This window comes from Diospyros lotus, chromosome 2, assembly GCF_014633365.1.
Source record: "Diospyros lotus cultivar Yz01 chromosome 2, ASM1463336v1, whole genome shotgun sequence".
In the NCBI taxonomy this organism is placed as follows: domain Eukaryota; kingdom Viridiplantae; phylum Streptophyta; class Magnoliopsida; order Ericales; family Ebenaceae; genus Diospyros; species Diospyros lotus.
The window spans coordinates 7,348,989-7,362,049 of record NC_068339.1 but is presented as its reverse complement, the minus strand read 5'-3'; the positions used below and the strand labels follow the sequence as shown (position 1 = coordinate 7,362,049).

Sequence of the window (13,061 nt, the reverse complement as noted above, 5' to 3'; positions counted from 1 at the left end):
TGGCGGGCTCAATAATAATAATAATAATAATAATAATCCAATTACAATACGTAAAACAATAAATAGATAAAACAAATGATATTAATAACCTGAAATGGGGCTGGACTTGGGAGCTCCGATGACGGTGAGCAGAACCCATTACAGAGGAAGGGGCGATCGAGGCCCCCTTCATGGCGTCAATGGCAAATGGCGGCCCAAACAAGAGACAAAATTCCCGCCTCTTAAACTTGGGCTCCGTGAGACCTAATGGGCCGTGGCTCAGAAGTCATGCCTTCATTTCACTTCTTGGGCATTGTTTTTGGATCTAGAAAACAAAAAAAGGGAAAGAAAGCTAAACAAGGAAGCAACTTTAGATTTTTAAAGCAAAAAGGAAAGAAGAAATAGAGAGATTGGAGGAGAGCTCTGTAAAGGAGTATGAAGTGTAGGCCACACACAGACTTGTCTTTTCTTTGTCACTGTTTCTGTTTGTAACCCAACCCTCCAAGTGCTCTCTGGTTTTCTGTACGGGACGCAAGTGAGACCGAGAGGACTGCCCCGCGTTCATACAAGCCGGTGGTTGGAGTTTTCCAATAACGGGTATGATGGTGTGATAAAATATTTAAAATTTTATATAAAATATTAGGATTTAAATCAGTAAAATTTGAAAAATAAAATTATTATTAAAAAAATTGTCACTCACTCCTTAAGAATTAATTAATTGAGAGAAACTTGAACACCGCAAGTATTGCATCCAGGCAACCTACAAAAATATGTATGATATATGCGCATACATAGAGAGGACAATGTTACCTCAGTCTCAGTTTCCTTACGACACTTTGTTTTCAAAAGAGATAAAATTTAAGCAATCTCTGAATTTTTAAATCAAAATATGAGTTTAATACTTTTTATTTATATCTCTTTCTCTCTCTTTTTAACTGATATGATTAAGCCCCACTGGATGACATTCCATTGCATATAAAAAATGTATGGCCCGCAGGCAGGCACACAACCCACCCCCCTCCTAGCTCTGTCTGTGTATGTGTATGTACAAGTACAACAAGAATAAAGCTATTATTCACCAATAAATGCTGTGCACCCACCAAATTCCAACGTCCAGTCATGTTCACTTTTCACCCCCATTTTTGGTAACAAAAAGCTGATAATTCGGATGTATTATTACTTCCTCTCAAAATTAAATTTGTAACAATCAAATTATGAAAGCATAATTTTATCATTACCATTATTAATGAGGCCATTTTGAGACCAAATTAAAGTAAAATATATATATGGGTAAGGGTAACACCCATATTTAAAAGACAAAATCATGGGATACAGAAAAAAAGAGATAATAACAAGATTGGATACCAAAAGATAGATAGCATATATTATAGCAAGGTTTAGTTTTGCAGTAACTCTTTATGTTATTTATTTGGTGAAATTAAAATATGTCAAAACTATATGGGTATACTTAAAACTTAATTGAAAAAGAAATGAAAGAGAAAATTAATGGTTCAAAATTATTTTTTTTCGCCGGGGGGGGAGGGGAGGGGACATGGCTTTTTGATTGAAGGGTATCGGTGTCCTCAAATCTCATGCTATTCATAATTCACGTGTGTTAAGATTAATAATTATTATACATAAATATAAAAAAGATATGTTTTTCCATTATCTATTTTATTATTTAAGCAAACATTTAATTTGGTATTCAAAATATTTTTAGTTATTCAATATATCCTTTATATATTTTGCTTATAAGAAAAACAATAACAATATGCAAAAGAGTTGAAATTTATAATCTTATAAGTTACAATAGAATAAAACAATTTTATTATTAGGTCAAAATTTATATTTATATAAAATTTATCTAAAAAAAATCAAAAGCTGCATGTAACTATCAAATGCTAGTACGTACTTAAAAACTAATACTTTCATTCAAAATAATTCTTTCACGAGCACCCTTCTTGGTAGCCATAGATAAAGAAATAATCCACGTACCGAAATGATTCATAATTATAAAGAATATTATTTGCCTACGTATTTATGGGTTCAATTCAATCCAACTCAATTCAAGGTGGGGAAGTGAAATCAAGTGGAGAAATGATTTGATATTGATTTGAACTGAAAAGGGTAATGTGAATTGTGTTAGATATGGATACAGCTAAAGTGAAAAGAAAAAGGGTCCCTCACCTTATGTTGATCACTGCCTGTAAAATCCATGCACGGCTGCTTCCATATCAACACTTAATTTGCTCTCTCTCTCTCTCTCTCTCTCTCTCTCTCTCTCTCTGTGTGTGTATATATAGAATCCAATCAACTTCGACATTCATATGAATACTACTACTACTACAACAACTCAAGACTGGAATAGCTATCAGAGAGAGAGAGAGAGAGAGAGAGAGTAATGGAGGAATTAGGGAAGAAGGCAGAATCTGCAAGGATTAAGAAAGGGTTGTGGAAACCAGAAGAGGACATGATTCTCAAAAGTTATGTGGAGGCTTATGGAGAAGGCAAGTGGGCTACCATTTCCCAACAATCAGGTACAAATTCTACTAATTAATAATCCATTAATTAAATGTAAACCCCCCAACTCTTCCATTAAATTATTAATCATATATATATATATATATATCAATTGTCTAGAATACATCGGTATATATATATATGTTAATTAATGCTGTGTGTGTGTGTGTGTGTTCATGTGAAATTAACTTATAACTCATTGCGCGCAGGTTTACTGAGAAGTGGTAAGAGCTGCAGGCTGAGATGGAAGAATTATCTAAGGCCAAACATCAAGCGTGGCCAAATGTCCGATGAAGAGAAAGACCTCATCATCAGGCTCCATAAACTTCTCGGCAACCGGTGACTCCTCAACTCCCCACTTCATTTTCTACACTTATTAACAATTCTCCGTATAAATTATATTTTTCCGGACTTATTAGAAAGGGTTTAGGTTTACGAGACTCTTTTTAACTTCAAATATAAAATGTACCACTGGTGTATATCATCTAATTAATGTTAGACGACCACAACTCGAGGGTTTGATAATTTAATTAGCTGTGCCGGGTTTCTGTTGGTGTAGCTGGTCACTGATTGCTGGTCGACTCCCCGGCCGAACAGATAATGAAGTGAAGAACTATTGGAATACACATTTGAGCAAGCAGCATAACTACTACTCCCAACGCAAAACTGCAGCCGCCCTTACCCGTGCCAAGAACAAGAATGCCCAACTCCGGACACCACCTACGGCGTCAACGACTCCACCCATTTGCGCTGAAGCATCCATTAATGGTGCAAAAGAAGAGCAGATTACAGCCATCACTACTGCTCCGTTAATGGAAGAAACAGAAAACTTGTTCACCTTTGACGACATTCAACAACCTCCATCATTATCATCTGCTACATATAATAACGCACCATTCTTCTTCGACGATGATGAGCTTTTCATGCCCATATTGGATTCCTTCGCTTTGTCCGAGGCATTTGGAAGCTTTGTGGATGAGGCTAATTACTCCCATGACCATGACCACGTAGGCTAGTGGTGGGACTTTGTTGTTGTTGATTGAATCAAACGGTGATCTAAAATAAAGTTTCAATATTGCGTGCATATATGGTTTAGTAGTGCGTGTGTGTTGCACAATGAGAAACGAAGCCATAAAGGGTACTATGAGATGATTTCGGAACAGGAACTAATGTGGTCAGAGATGGTGGATGGTGGGACTTGCAAGTTGTCAATCAAACCAATTCTTAATTGAAAGGGAAATTTGTAATTACTTATCCATCACAGATCATCTCTTTGCCCAAGCGATGACACACACCTTTTTTGCTAAATGAGAAATAAACTCATAAAAACTATTACAATATAAGATTAGGCACGAACCAAAGTGGATAGAGAAAACAAAACTACCCTCTGCATAAATAGTTCCCCACCGGCACCAACCAAAAGAAAAAGATAAAAAGTGACAGTGGTACAAAAGTAATTAGATCATATCAATCTGTGACAAATGGGATTTGCGTACCACAAGGAAGTAAATTCAGAAAAGAAGTAGAAGAAGAGACAGCATGCAAGCGAACTTACAAGGAATAAAAGTTAAGATAAATGCAAGGCACAAGGCCACCCACCAGTGTCCTTTGCTGCATGCAGCAGTTCTTGGAAGTAGCATCATAATTGGGGAATCATAATCCCATGATGGGCCAGCATAGATTCGAAGTCCGCTAGCTGGAGATCATGAGATAGATCCCTCCACTTTTTTTCATGGAAGGACAAACCACCAAAATATCAATCACAGGCTGACGAGCAGCATTAGCCTTGGGTAACGGAGTGAGTTCCATTACATAAATTTTAATTAAACCTTGGAACCTCATACATAAACTGATCGTACAGAAAATATTGCCGTTAAAATTTGTACGCTAACTGGATCAATGGAAGAACCTTAATTAGGCACATGCCAACGCCTACAACCACAGATCGAGTGACCCCGAAAAGGCTCTACTTAGATCAGAAAGCAAGCAGGGGCACAAAGAAAGAAAAAGTAGTAAACAACTAGGCAAGGCAGTGAACGATGAAATAAAAGGAGATGTGATATTTGGTACCTCAGTGGGCGAAAGAGGATTTGGGGGCAAAAACGGGGGATTAGGATTTGAGAAACCAAAAATAACGAATGGGCACAAAATTCATTCATTTATGAGGGAGGGTTGCCACAGCCACTTGATTGGCATTTTAATGCAATCAGGATTTTATTATTATTATTAGCAGCAAATACGTTGATAAAGACGAAAAACACATTCAGAATCTATATACTACTACTACTACCACTACTACTACTAATACTTGCTACATGAAGCACCAATCTCCATCCATCCATCTTCCTCAGTTTAGTTTTGTAAGCCATGCATATACGTTTACAATACTTCATCATCATCTTGCAGAGGGTACAATAAGCTTTCCTGCGTGGGCAATGAAGGTGGAGTCCCAGGAGGAATGCTGGCTGCCCCATTCTCTCCAGCACAGATGCACAAAGCTTCTGCATCCCTTAAGATGGAACCAAGGTCTATATGACCACTCAGCTCATTTATAAACTTCAACAGTGTGTCGAAATCCATCTTCTCCCCCATTATCTTCTGCCGATGCCTCTTCAGAATCGCAACACACACGTACAGGTGCAGGTGCTCTGATAAATGATGGGTCCACAATACCTCCCACAACTGCATTGTTCTTTCAAATTCAAATTCCCTGGCAAACAAAAAGGCGGTTAGAATAGATCATGGGTAAATTGGAGTAAAACCACAAAGATGCAGAATCCAACGACCAGAAAAGAACATGAGACGAAGTTACCGTGCGTGCCACTTGCCTTTTAAATTGTATCAGAACCCATCGGAAGCAAAAGAAATAATTCAAGCAGTCATTCTGCTTGAAGTAATTGTGCAATGGACTGTCTAACAACTCAACCAGCTGCCAAAGAAATAGCGAAAAGCATTAGTAATATGAACCATGAAAGAAAATAGAGCAACTTCCAAATAAACGAATCTAAGGACTAAGATACAGGTGAGAGACCCAACTCGAGTTTAAGCTTCTTAAAGGAGAAAAGAAAATAAATAGTGGGCAATTACAAAAGTAATTTAAATGTTATGATTAGAAATTGATGCATTACCACCCACAGGTTCAACACTACGATGAAAATTACACAAGAATTTCAATTAAACAAGAGACGAATCCCATCCTAAAAGATAATACAATAAACGGTGCGTCCCAGAGAGGCAAGTGTATGCATTCATGTCATTAGGATAACTAAGGGCAAGTGCACTGCAACTTGACAATTTTGCAAATACTTCATATTTCAACGTAAAGAGTTGCCTGTGCAAGTAGAGATTATGCTTCCTTAGAAAAGGTAGCCAATTTATAAGGTTATATGAGTAAAAAATGACTATACTCCTCTCAGAAATATTGCCTCAAAACCATTCCCCGAATGACTAAATAACAAATAAGAAATTAAGTGTTCAAAAAAATGTTAGCTAAAGGATAAAATTCATTAATCAATCCACTTAAAACCTCTTATTCCAGGGCTAGCAGCCTACCACTGGTTCCATAACCATTTCAATCAATGAGATATCATAATGATCTCAACGGGCTTATGAAAGGCTGAAATATCCAGCTGCACAGCAAGTTCAGGCTTTTATGGGAAATTTGGGGAAATCATATCTGATGCGGTCATTGATCAAGACCCGACCCAAACCAGGCAGCCCGTAACAGTAGCATTGGAACAGTAGCAAAATAGTATTTTAATATTTTAATACTTCATATGTTTTAGGATATTAATTCTATTTCATGTTTGTTAGGGTTTTATTTTTAATAGAATTCTAGTTAGATTTTATTTACAAGTATTAGATGGATTAGCCAAATTCTATAAATATACCTAGAAGGTAGGGGTTGTAACCAGTTTTATTATTCAATAAATTTTAGCAAACTAATTCAATTTTTTCCAGTAAGCAGCTTCAATTCTTGTACCTAGTTGAGAGTCCAACTTTGGTCGTCGAAGTTTATTCTCTCAAGGATACTTGAAAATTATTGTTTCAAGGGTTTCTTTGTGTGTTTTCTTTACACACACACTACACACTGCGTCAGGTGGTATCAAACCGATTAACCAACCAATCAGATAGCCAATCTTGAAGGCAACGGAAGCAACCAGTCTCGTGACGATGATCAGGGGTTGTCTGCAGTTTGTAGAGCAATCGAAGAACAGCAAGAAGTAACTTATACCATCCAGCAACAATTGGAGTAAATCAACAACCAATTGGGTGCCTTACTACGAGTTATGATGACAAGAACCTGAATAATAGGGTGAATCAAGTCGAAGAAGGAATACCACCCATTAATCATGTCCTTGTTAATCCTAGAAGACTAATGATTGAAGATAGCGATGAAGAGGATGATCTTAGTCGAGCAATAGCTAACCCTGGTGGTAGAAGGGTTAGGAGGAATGTGCATTAGTACAACCATTGGGGCAACGATGAGTATAAACTAAATGTTGATATCCCTACCTTTAGTGAAGATCTTGATATTGAGGGGTTCCCAGATTAGATCACTAAGGTTAACCGATTTTTCGAATACATGGAGATCCCAGATCAACAATTCGTCAAGTTAGTGGCTTACAGATTGAAGGGTGGTGCATCTGTTTGGTGGGAGCAATTGAGAGAGACAAAATTGAAGGAAGGCCGACACCTAGTTCAGACATGGAGACGAATGAAACAGTTGTTAAGAGGTAGGTTTTTACCCCCTGACTATGAACAATACATGTTTGAAGCTTATAAAAAATATGTATAGAGAATGAAGAGTGTGAATGAATATACCTCTGAGTTTCTGAGATTGGTAGAGAGAAACCAATTGTCAAAATGTGAATCAACAAGCAGCTCGTTATTTGAATGGATTGAAGCCTATTATTCGTGATAAAATTAGGGTTCAGATGGTTCTGAGTATGCAAGAAGCAAAGAACTTAACTTTAAAGGCTGAGTTAATGTTGAGTGAGAGAGCCTGTAATGACAACTATCGCTGATATAGTGGGAATGAAAGTAAACAAAGCTTTTTATAGAGGCAAGTCGGTTCAAGGAGCGCAACCCTCCAATCCACTTTATACAGTCAACCCTAATAAGGCTACAACAGGAGAGAACATTCGAGATACTACTTCTAATCTTCCAAAATCCCTTAATCCTTATGGAAAACCTATTCTTTTAAAGTGTTTCAAGTGCAATGAGGCTGGGCATCAATCTAGTGATTGTCTAAGGAGGAAAACAGTTAACATTATAGAAAGGGAGGAGGAAAATGTTGCTGAAGAGGAAGTATATTGTGGGCTTGATGGGGAGGATGATGAAGAAGAGTATGGACATGGAGAGTGTATCTGTGTAGTGAGGAAGTTAATGTTACTTCAAAAGAATGAAGATACTACTCAGCGGCATAAGCTTTTCTGCACGAGGTGTACGGTGAAAGGAAAGATCTTTGAGCTGATTATTGATAGTGAAAGTCGAGAGAACATTATAGGAAGAGATGTGGTGGAAAAGTTGCAGCTGACCCTTGAAAAGCATCCAAACCCTTACACGAGTGGATGAATCAAAGAAATTGGTGGCATACGTGTGGATGAACACTGCAGTGTGCCTTTCTTTATTGGTAAGTACTCTAATGAAATCTATTGAGATATTATTGATATGGATGCTTGCCATATTTTATTTGGGAGGCCTTGGCAATTTGATGTGGATGCTAAGCATTCAGGTAGGAAGAACACATATCAGCTTGAGAAAGTGGGTGTGCGTTATACTTTGTTACCCATAGTGAAAAAGAACCAAACCAAAGCTTCTAAAGTGGAGGGGCGAAATTTTCTTACCATTACACAAGCACACTGGGTTTGTGAAGGAGTGTAGGGATACCCGAGAGGTTCACTTGTTGGTTGTCAAGGGGGAGAGCGTGGGTGAGCCATTGAAGGTGAATTAAATTTCAATGGAGGTACAGGGATTGTTGAAGGAATTTCATGATGTGATTCTTGAGAAGTCGCCTAATGAGCTACCTCCTATGAGGGATATTCAACACCACATTGACTTGATTCCTGGTACTAGCTTGCCTAACCTACCACACTACAGGATGAGTCCTAGGGAGAATGACATTTTGCCTGAGCAAGTAGAGGAATTATTGAGAAAATAGCACATTCAAACTAGCATGAGTCCATGTGTAATGTCAGCATTATTGACACCAAAGAAAGATAGGAGTTGGAGTGTTGAAATGTTGTCTCGAGTATATCTAAAAGATCAGTGAAGGCATGCAGTGATATAATCAGCTATTGGAGGCTTAGATAGATAGTTGTATCCCATGTGTAATTAGTAATAGTTAGTGAGATGACTATTCTTCTGTTTCTATGTAACGAGTGCACTATTTTGAGTGTTTCCTACCGTTAAAGCCTTGTAATCTTGGGAAGCTGTTGGGATGTACTCGGGATAGATAGAATGAGGGATTCTACTGCTGTACTGATCGTTCTTCTCCCTCATAAGACTATTCTTGGAGGGCTCTTTAAAGGCTGGATGTAGGTTTTCTCAAAGGAAACTGAACCAGGATATATCTTTACGTTGTGTGGTTTGTTTTCTATTTCTTGTTCTTATTTTCTTTCTGTTTGATTGCTTAAGTTTTCTGTTTCAATTCCTATTATCACCGGGTGGATTTGAAAGTGTTGAGAGGGGCATATATCATCTAAAGGTAATTCTGCATAGTCCTAGTTTAACGAGTGAAACTGTAACTATCCAATACTTGTCATAGACATGTCTGCCCTATCATTCTATAAATAGGGCAAGGGGTAGCCAGTTAAGTTAGATTGTTATTCTTCTGTTTCTATGTAACGAGTGCACTGTTCTGAGAGAAAAGTTGAGTGTTTCCTACTATTAAAGCTTTGTAATCTTGGGAAGCTGTTGGGATGTACTCGGGATAGATAGAAGGAGGGATTCTACTGCTGTACTGATCGTTCTTCTCCCTAATAAGACTGTTCTTGGAGGGCTCTTTGAAGGGTGGATGTAGGTTTCCTTAAAGGAAACTGAACCAGGATAAATCTTGGCATTGTGTGGTTTGTTTTCTATTTCTTGTTCTTATTTTCTTTCTGTTTGATTGCTTAAATTTTCTGTTTCAATTCCTATTATCACCGGGTGGATTTGGGAGTGTTGAGAGGGGCATATATCATCTAAAGGTAATTCCGCATAGTCCTAGTTTAACATGGATGATGTGTGTTGATAGCAGAGTCATCAACAAGATTACTATTGGGTACAAGTTTCCAATTCCTAGGCTTGACGACATGCTTGATCAACTTGATGGGGCTGTGGTTTTTACCAAAATTGATCTCAAAAGTGGTTATCATCAAATCATAATTCGACCTGGAGATGAGTGGAAGGCAACTTTCAAGACAAGAGATGGGTTATTTGAGTGGTTAGTCATGCCCTTTGAACTAACCAATGCACCGAGCACTTTCATGAGACTAATGAATCAGGTACTACGTTATTTCATTGGTAAATTCAATATACAATAAGTCTATTGATGAGCATATGGGGCATGTTCGGGAGGTGTTGAGTGTGTTGAGAGAAAACAAACTTTATGCTAACTTGAAGAAATGTACTTTTATGAGTGAGAGCTTGTTGTTCTTGAATTTTGTTGTAAGCAAAGAGGGCATAAAGGTTGACGAGGAAAAAGTGCGAGCTATTAGAGAGTGGCCAACCCCTAAAAATATCAGTGATGTGAGGAGTTTCCATGTGTTAGCAACTTTCTATAGATGATTTATCAACACTTTAGTAGTATTGTGGCTCCAATTACTGAGTGTTTAAAGAAAGAGAAGTTCCATTGGGGTGAAGAACAAGAGCAGAGTTTCACCTTGATAAAAGAGAAGTTATGTACTGCTCCTTTAGCTTTGCCAAGCTTTGACAAACTGTTTGTGGTTGAGTGTGATGCAAGTGGAGTGGTTATAGGTGCTATGTTGTCCCAAGAGAAGAGACCAATTGCATTTTTCAGTGAGAAGTTGTGTGAAACTAGAAGAAAGTGGTCTACTTATAATAAGGGAGTTTTATGTAGTAGTGAGGGCTCTTAAAACATGGGACCATTACTTGATTGCTAAAGAGTTTGTTCTTTACACGGATCACCAAGCTCTTAAGTACTTGAGTAGCCAAAGGCAACTGAAGAGTGATATGTATGCTAGATGGTCTGCTTTTGTTGATAAATTTTCATATAAAATTGTGCATAAGTTGGGACTGCATAATCGAGTGTCGGACGCTTTGAGTAGGCGTGTGGATTTGATCAAGACCCTTAGTGTTAAGATTGTTGGGTTTGAGTGTTTGAAAGAATTATATGCAATAGACGATGATTTCAAATACGTGTGGGAACAATCCATGTCTCAGCAACCGTCAGGAGATTTCTATGTGCATGATGGGTTTCTCATGAAGGGAAATCAGTTGTGCATCCCTTGCACATCCCTTTATGAGAAAATTATTCGAGATTTGCATGGTGGTCGTTTAGCAGGGACAAGACTATTGAAGCTGTTATGGGAAGGTATTATTGGCTAAGAGTAAGGAGAGATGTTTCTATTATTGTGGCCAGGTGTTATGTATGGGAAACAACTAAAGGGCAATCTTTTAATGTTGGTCTCTACATGCAATTGCTTGTTCCCAATGCTATTTGGGAAGATTTGTCTATGGACTTCGTGTTAGGTCTATCGCGAACCCAACGAGATATAGATTCTATTTTTGTTGTGGTTGATACGTTTTACAAGATGACGCACTTTCTTCCATGCAAGAAGACAATAGATGCAGTAGCTACAGCCAAACTATTTTTCAGGGAGGTGGTTAGACTACATAGAGTCCCAAAAACTATTATTTCGGATTGTGATACAAGGTTCTTAAGTCATTTCTGGATTACCTTATGGAGGTGTTCAATTCATCTTTGAATTTTAGCAACACAATGCATCTCCAGACTGATGGACAGACAGAGGTGGTGAATCATACCTTGGGAAATCTGATTCACAGTGTTTGTAAAGACAAGCCAAGATAATGGGACCTAGTCATAGTTCAAGCAAAATTTGTCTACAACACCATGCATAGCTCAACAGAAAGATCACCATTTTCCATCTTATACATGAAAGTTCCTAATCATGCATTGAATTTGGTAAAGTTGTCAAAGGTACCAGGTTTCAATGTTGCAGCTAGTGACTTAGCCAAGCAAGTTCAAGCGGTTCAGGAAGATGTCAAGAAAAAGTTGCACAAGGCGAATAAGAAGTACAAGGCAACAGCTGACAAGCATAGAAAGCACAAGATATTTGAAATTGGAGATGAAGTCATGATATTCTTGAAGAAGGAACAGATTCCAACAGGAAAACAAAACAAGTTCAAGCCAAAGAAGTATGGTCCTTACAAGATTACAAAGAAGATCAATGATAATGTTTATGTTGTGGATTTGCCTAATCATATGGGTATTTCTAAAACCTTTAATATCGTTGATCTTTCTTTGTATTTGTCGGATGTTGAGTTGTCAGACTCGGATCATAATTCGAGGATGAATTCTTCTCAAATGGAGATGAATGATGCGGTCACCGATCAAGACCCAACGCAAGGCTGACCTGACCCAAACTGGACAACCCAGAATAGTAGTGCCGAAACAATATTTTAATATTTTAATACTTCATATGTTTAGGATGTTAATTCTATTTCATGTTTGTTAGGGTTTTATTTTATTATAATTCTAGTTAGATTTTATTTACAAGTATTAGATGGATTGGCCAAACTCTATAAATATACTTAGAACTAAAGGATTGTAATCAGTTTTATTATTCAATAAATTCTAGCAAATCAGCTCGATTTTTTCCCGCAAGCAGTTTCGGTTCTTGCACCTAGTTGAGAGTCCAGCTTTGGTCATTGAAGTTTGTTCTTTTAAGGGTACTTGAAAATTATTGTTTCAAGGGTTTTTTTGTGTGTTTTCTTTACATACGCGCTACACGCTGCATCAATATCTCAGTCAGATGCATTTCTTTTTTTCTGATACCTCCAGAACAAGTGGAAGGGTTTGCTGCCTGTTCCCACAACTAATTTAACATGCTATTCTCCCCATCACAACAACCTCTAGATAGGAAATCTCTAATGATGAGATACTAAGAGAGAAGAGAGACATTGACAGGGCAGAGAGGGAGAGGGAATTAGTCATCCCACAATATCAGAAGTTCATGTCTTTGAATGCATAGATATTTAAGCTACTCTGTCCAAAGGTCCTTACATGTTCTATTCTTTTTTTTGGCTCTAATAGGGGGTCGCCGAAGATCCTTACATGTTCTAGTGCCTCGAAAAAGTTGTAAATAGCCAAAAGGCCCTCTAAGGCCTAGTAAACCTAACTGATGAGGGATCACCCAAAAGACTGAGATTACCAAACTACCCCTCGAAGCAATGAATCACAGCCTGCCACATATCTCATGCCAAGCAATACAGCATTGCCATGTGCCCTATCCAAGAAAATTAAGTCAACAAAATTCACCGGATCTCAATCCTAGAGAAGGGATGAGTTAACAAGATTCAACTCCCATATCACAATC

General features: G+C 37.8%; 2 protein-coding genes across 7 annotated transcripts in view; one reads left to right on the top strand and one right to left on the bottom strand.

Annotated features, from left to right (window-relative positions):
• Positions 1 to 2,238: 2,238 nt before the first annotated feature.
• Positions 2,239 to 3,562, top strand: LOC127795594 (transcription factor MYB114). The gene is made up of 3 exons (XM_052327375.1): positions 2,239 to 2,516; positions 2,709 to 2,838; positions 3,059 to 3,562. Exons 1-3 carry the CDS (start codon positions 2,381 to 2,383, stop codon positions 3,513 to 3,515), a joined length of 723 nt encoding a protein of 240 aa, XP_052183335.1. The 5' UTR covers positions 2,239 to 2,380; the 3' UTR covers positions 3,516 to 3,562.
• A 1,132-nt stretch (positions 3,563 to 4,694) lies between these two features.
• The window catches only part of LOC127794943 (uncharacterized), a 49,802-nt gene continuing 41,435 nt past the window's right edge, over positions 4,695 to 13,061 (bottom strand). For 5 of the 6 annotated variants that reach the window (XM_052326274.1, XM_052326275.1, XM_052326276.1 and 2 more), the window contains 2 exons: positions 5,328 to 5,428; positions 4,695 to 5,209 (listed from right to left, as the gene is read on the bottom strand). In XM_052326274.1, the coding sequence (XP_052182234.1) occupies positions 4,879 to 5,209; positions 5,328 to 5,428 (432 nt within the window). In that variant the 3' untranslated portion in view covers positions 4,695 to 4,878. Of the gene's footprint in view, positions 5,210 to 5,311; positions 5,429 to 13,061 lie in introns of all 6 variants that reach the window. The other variant, XM_052326279.1, reaches the window with a different exon arrangement.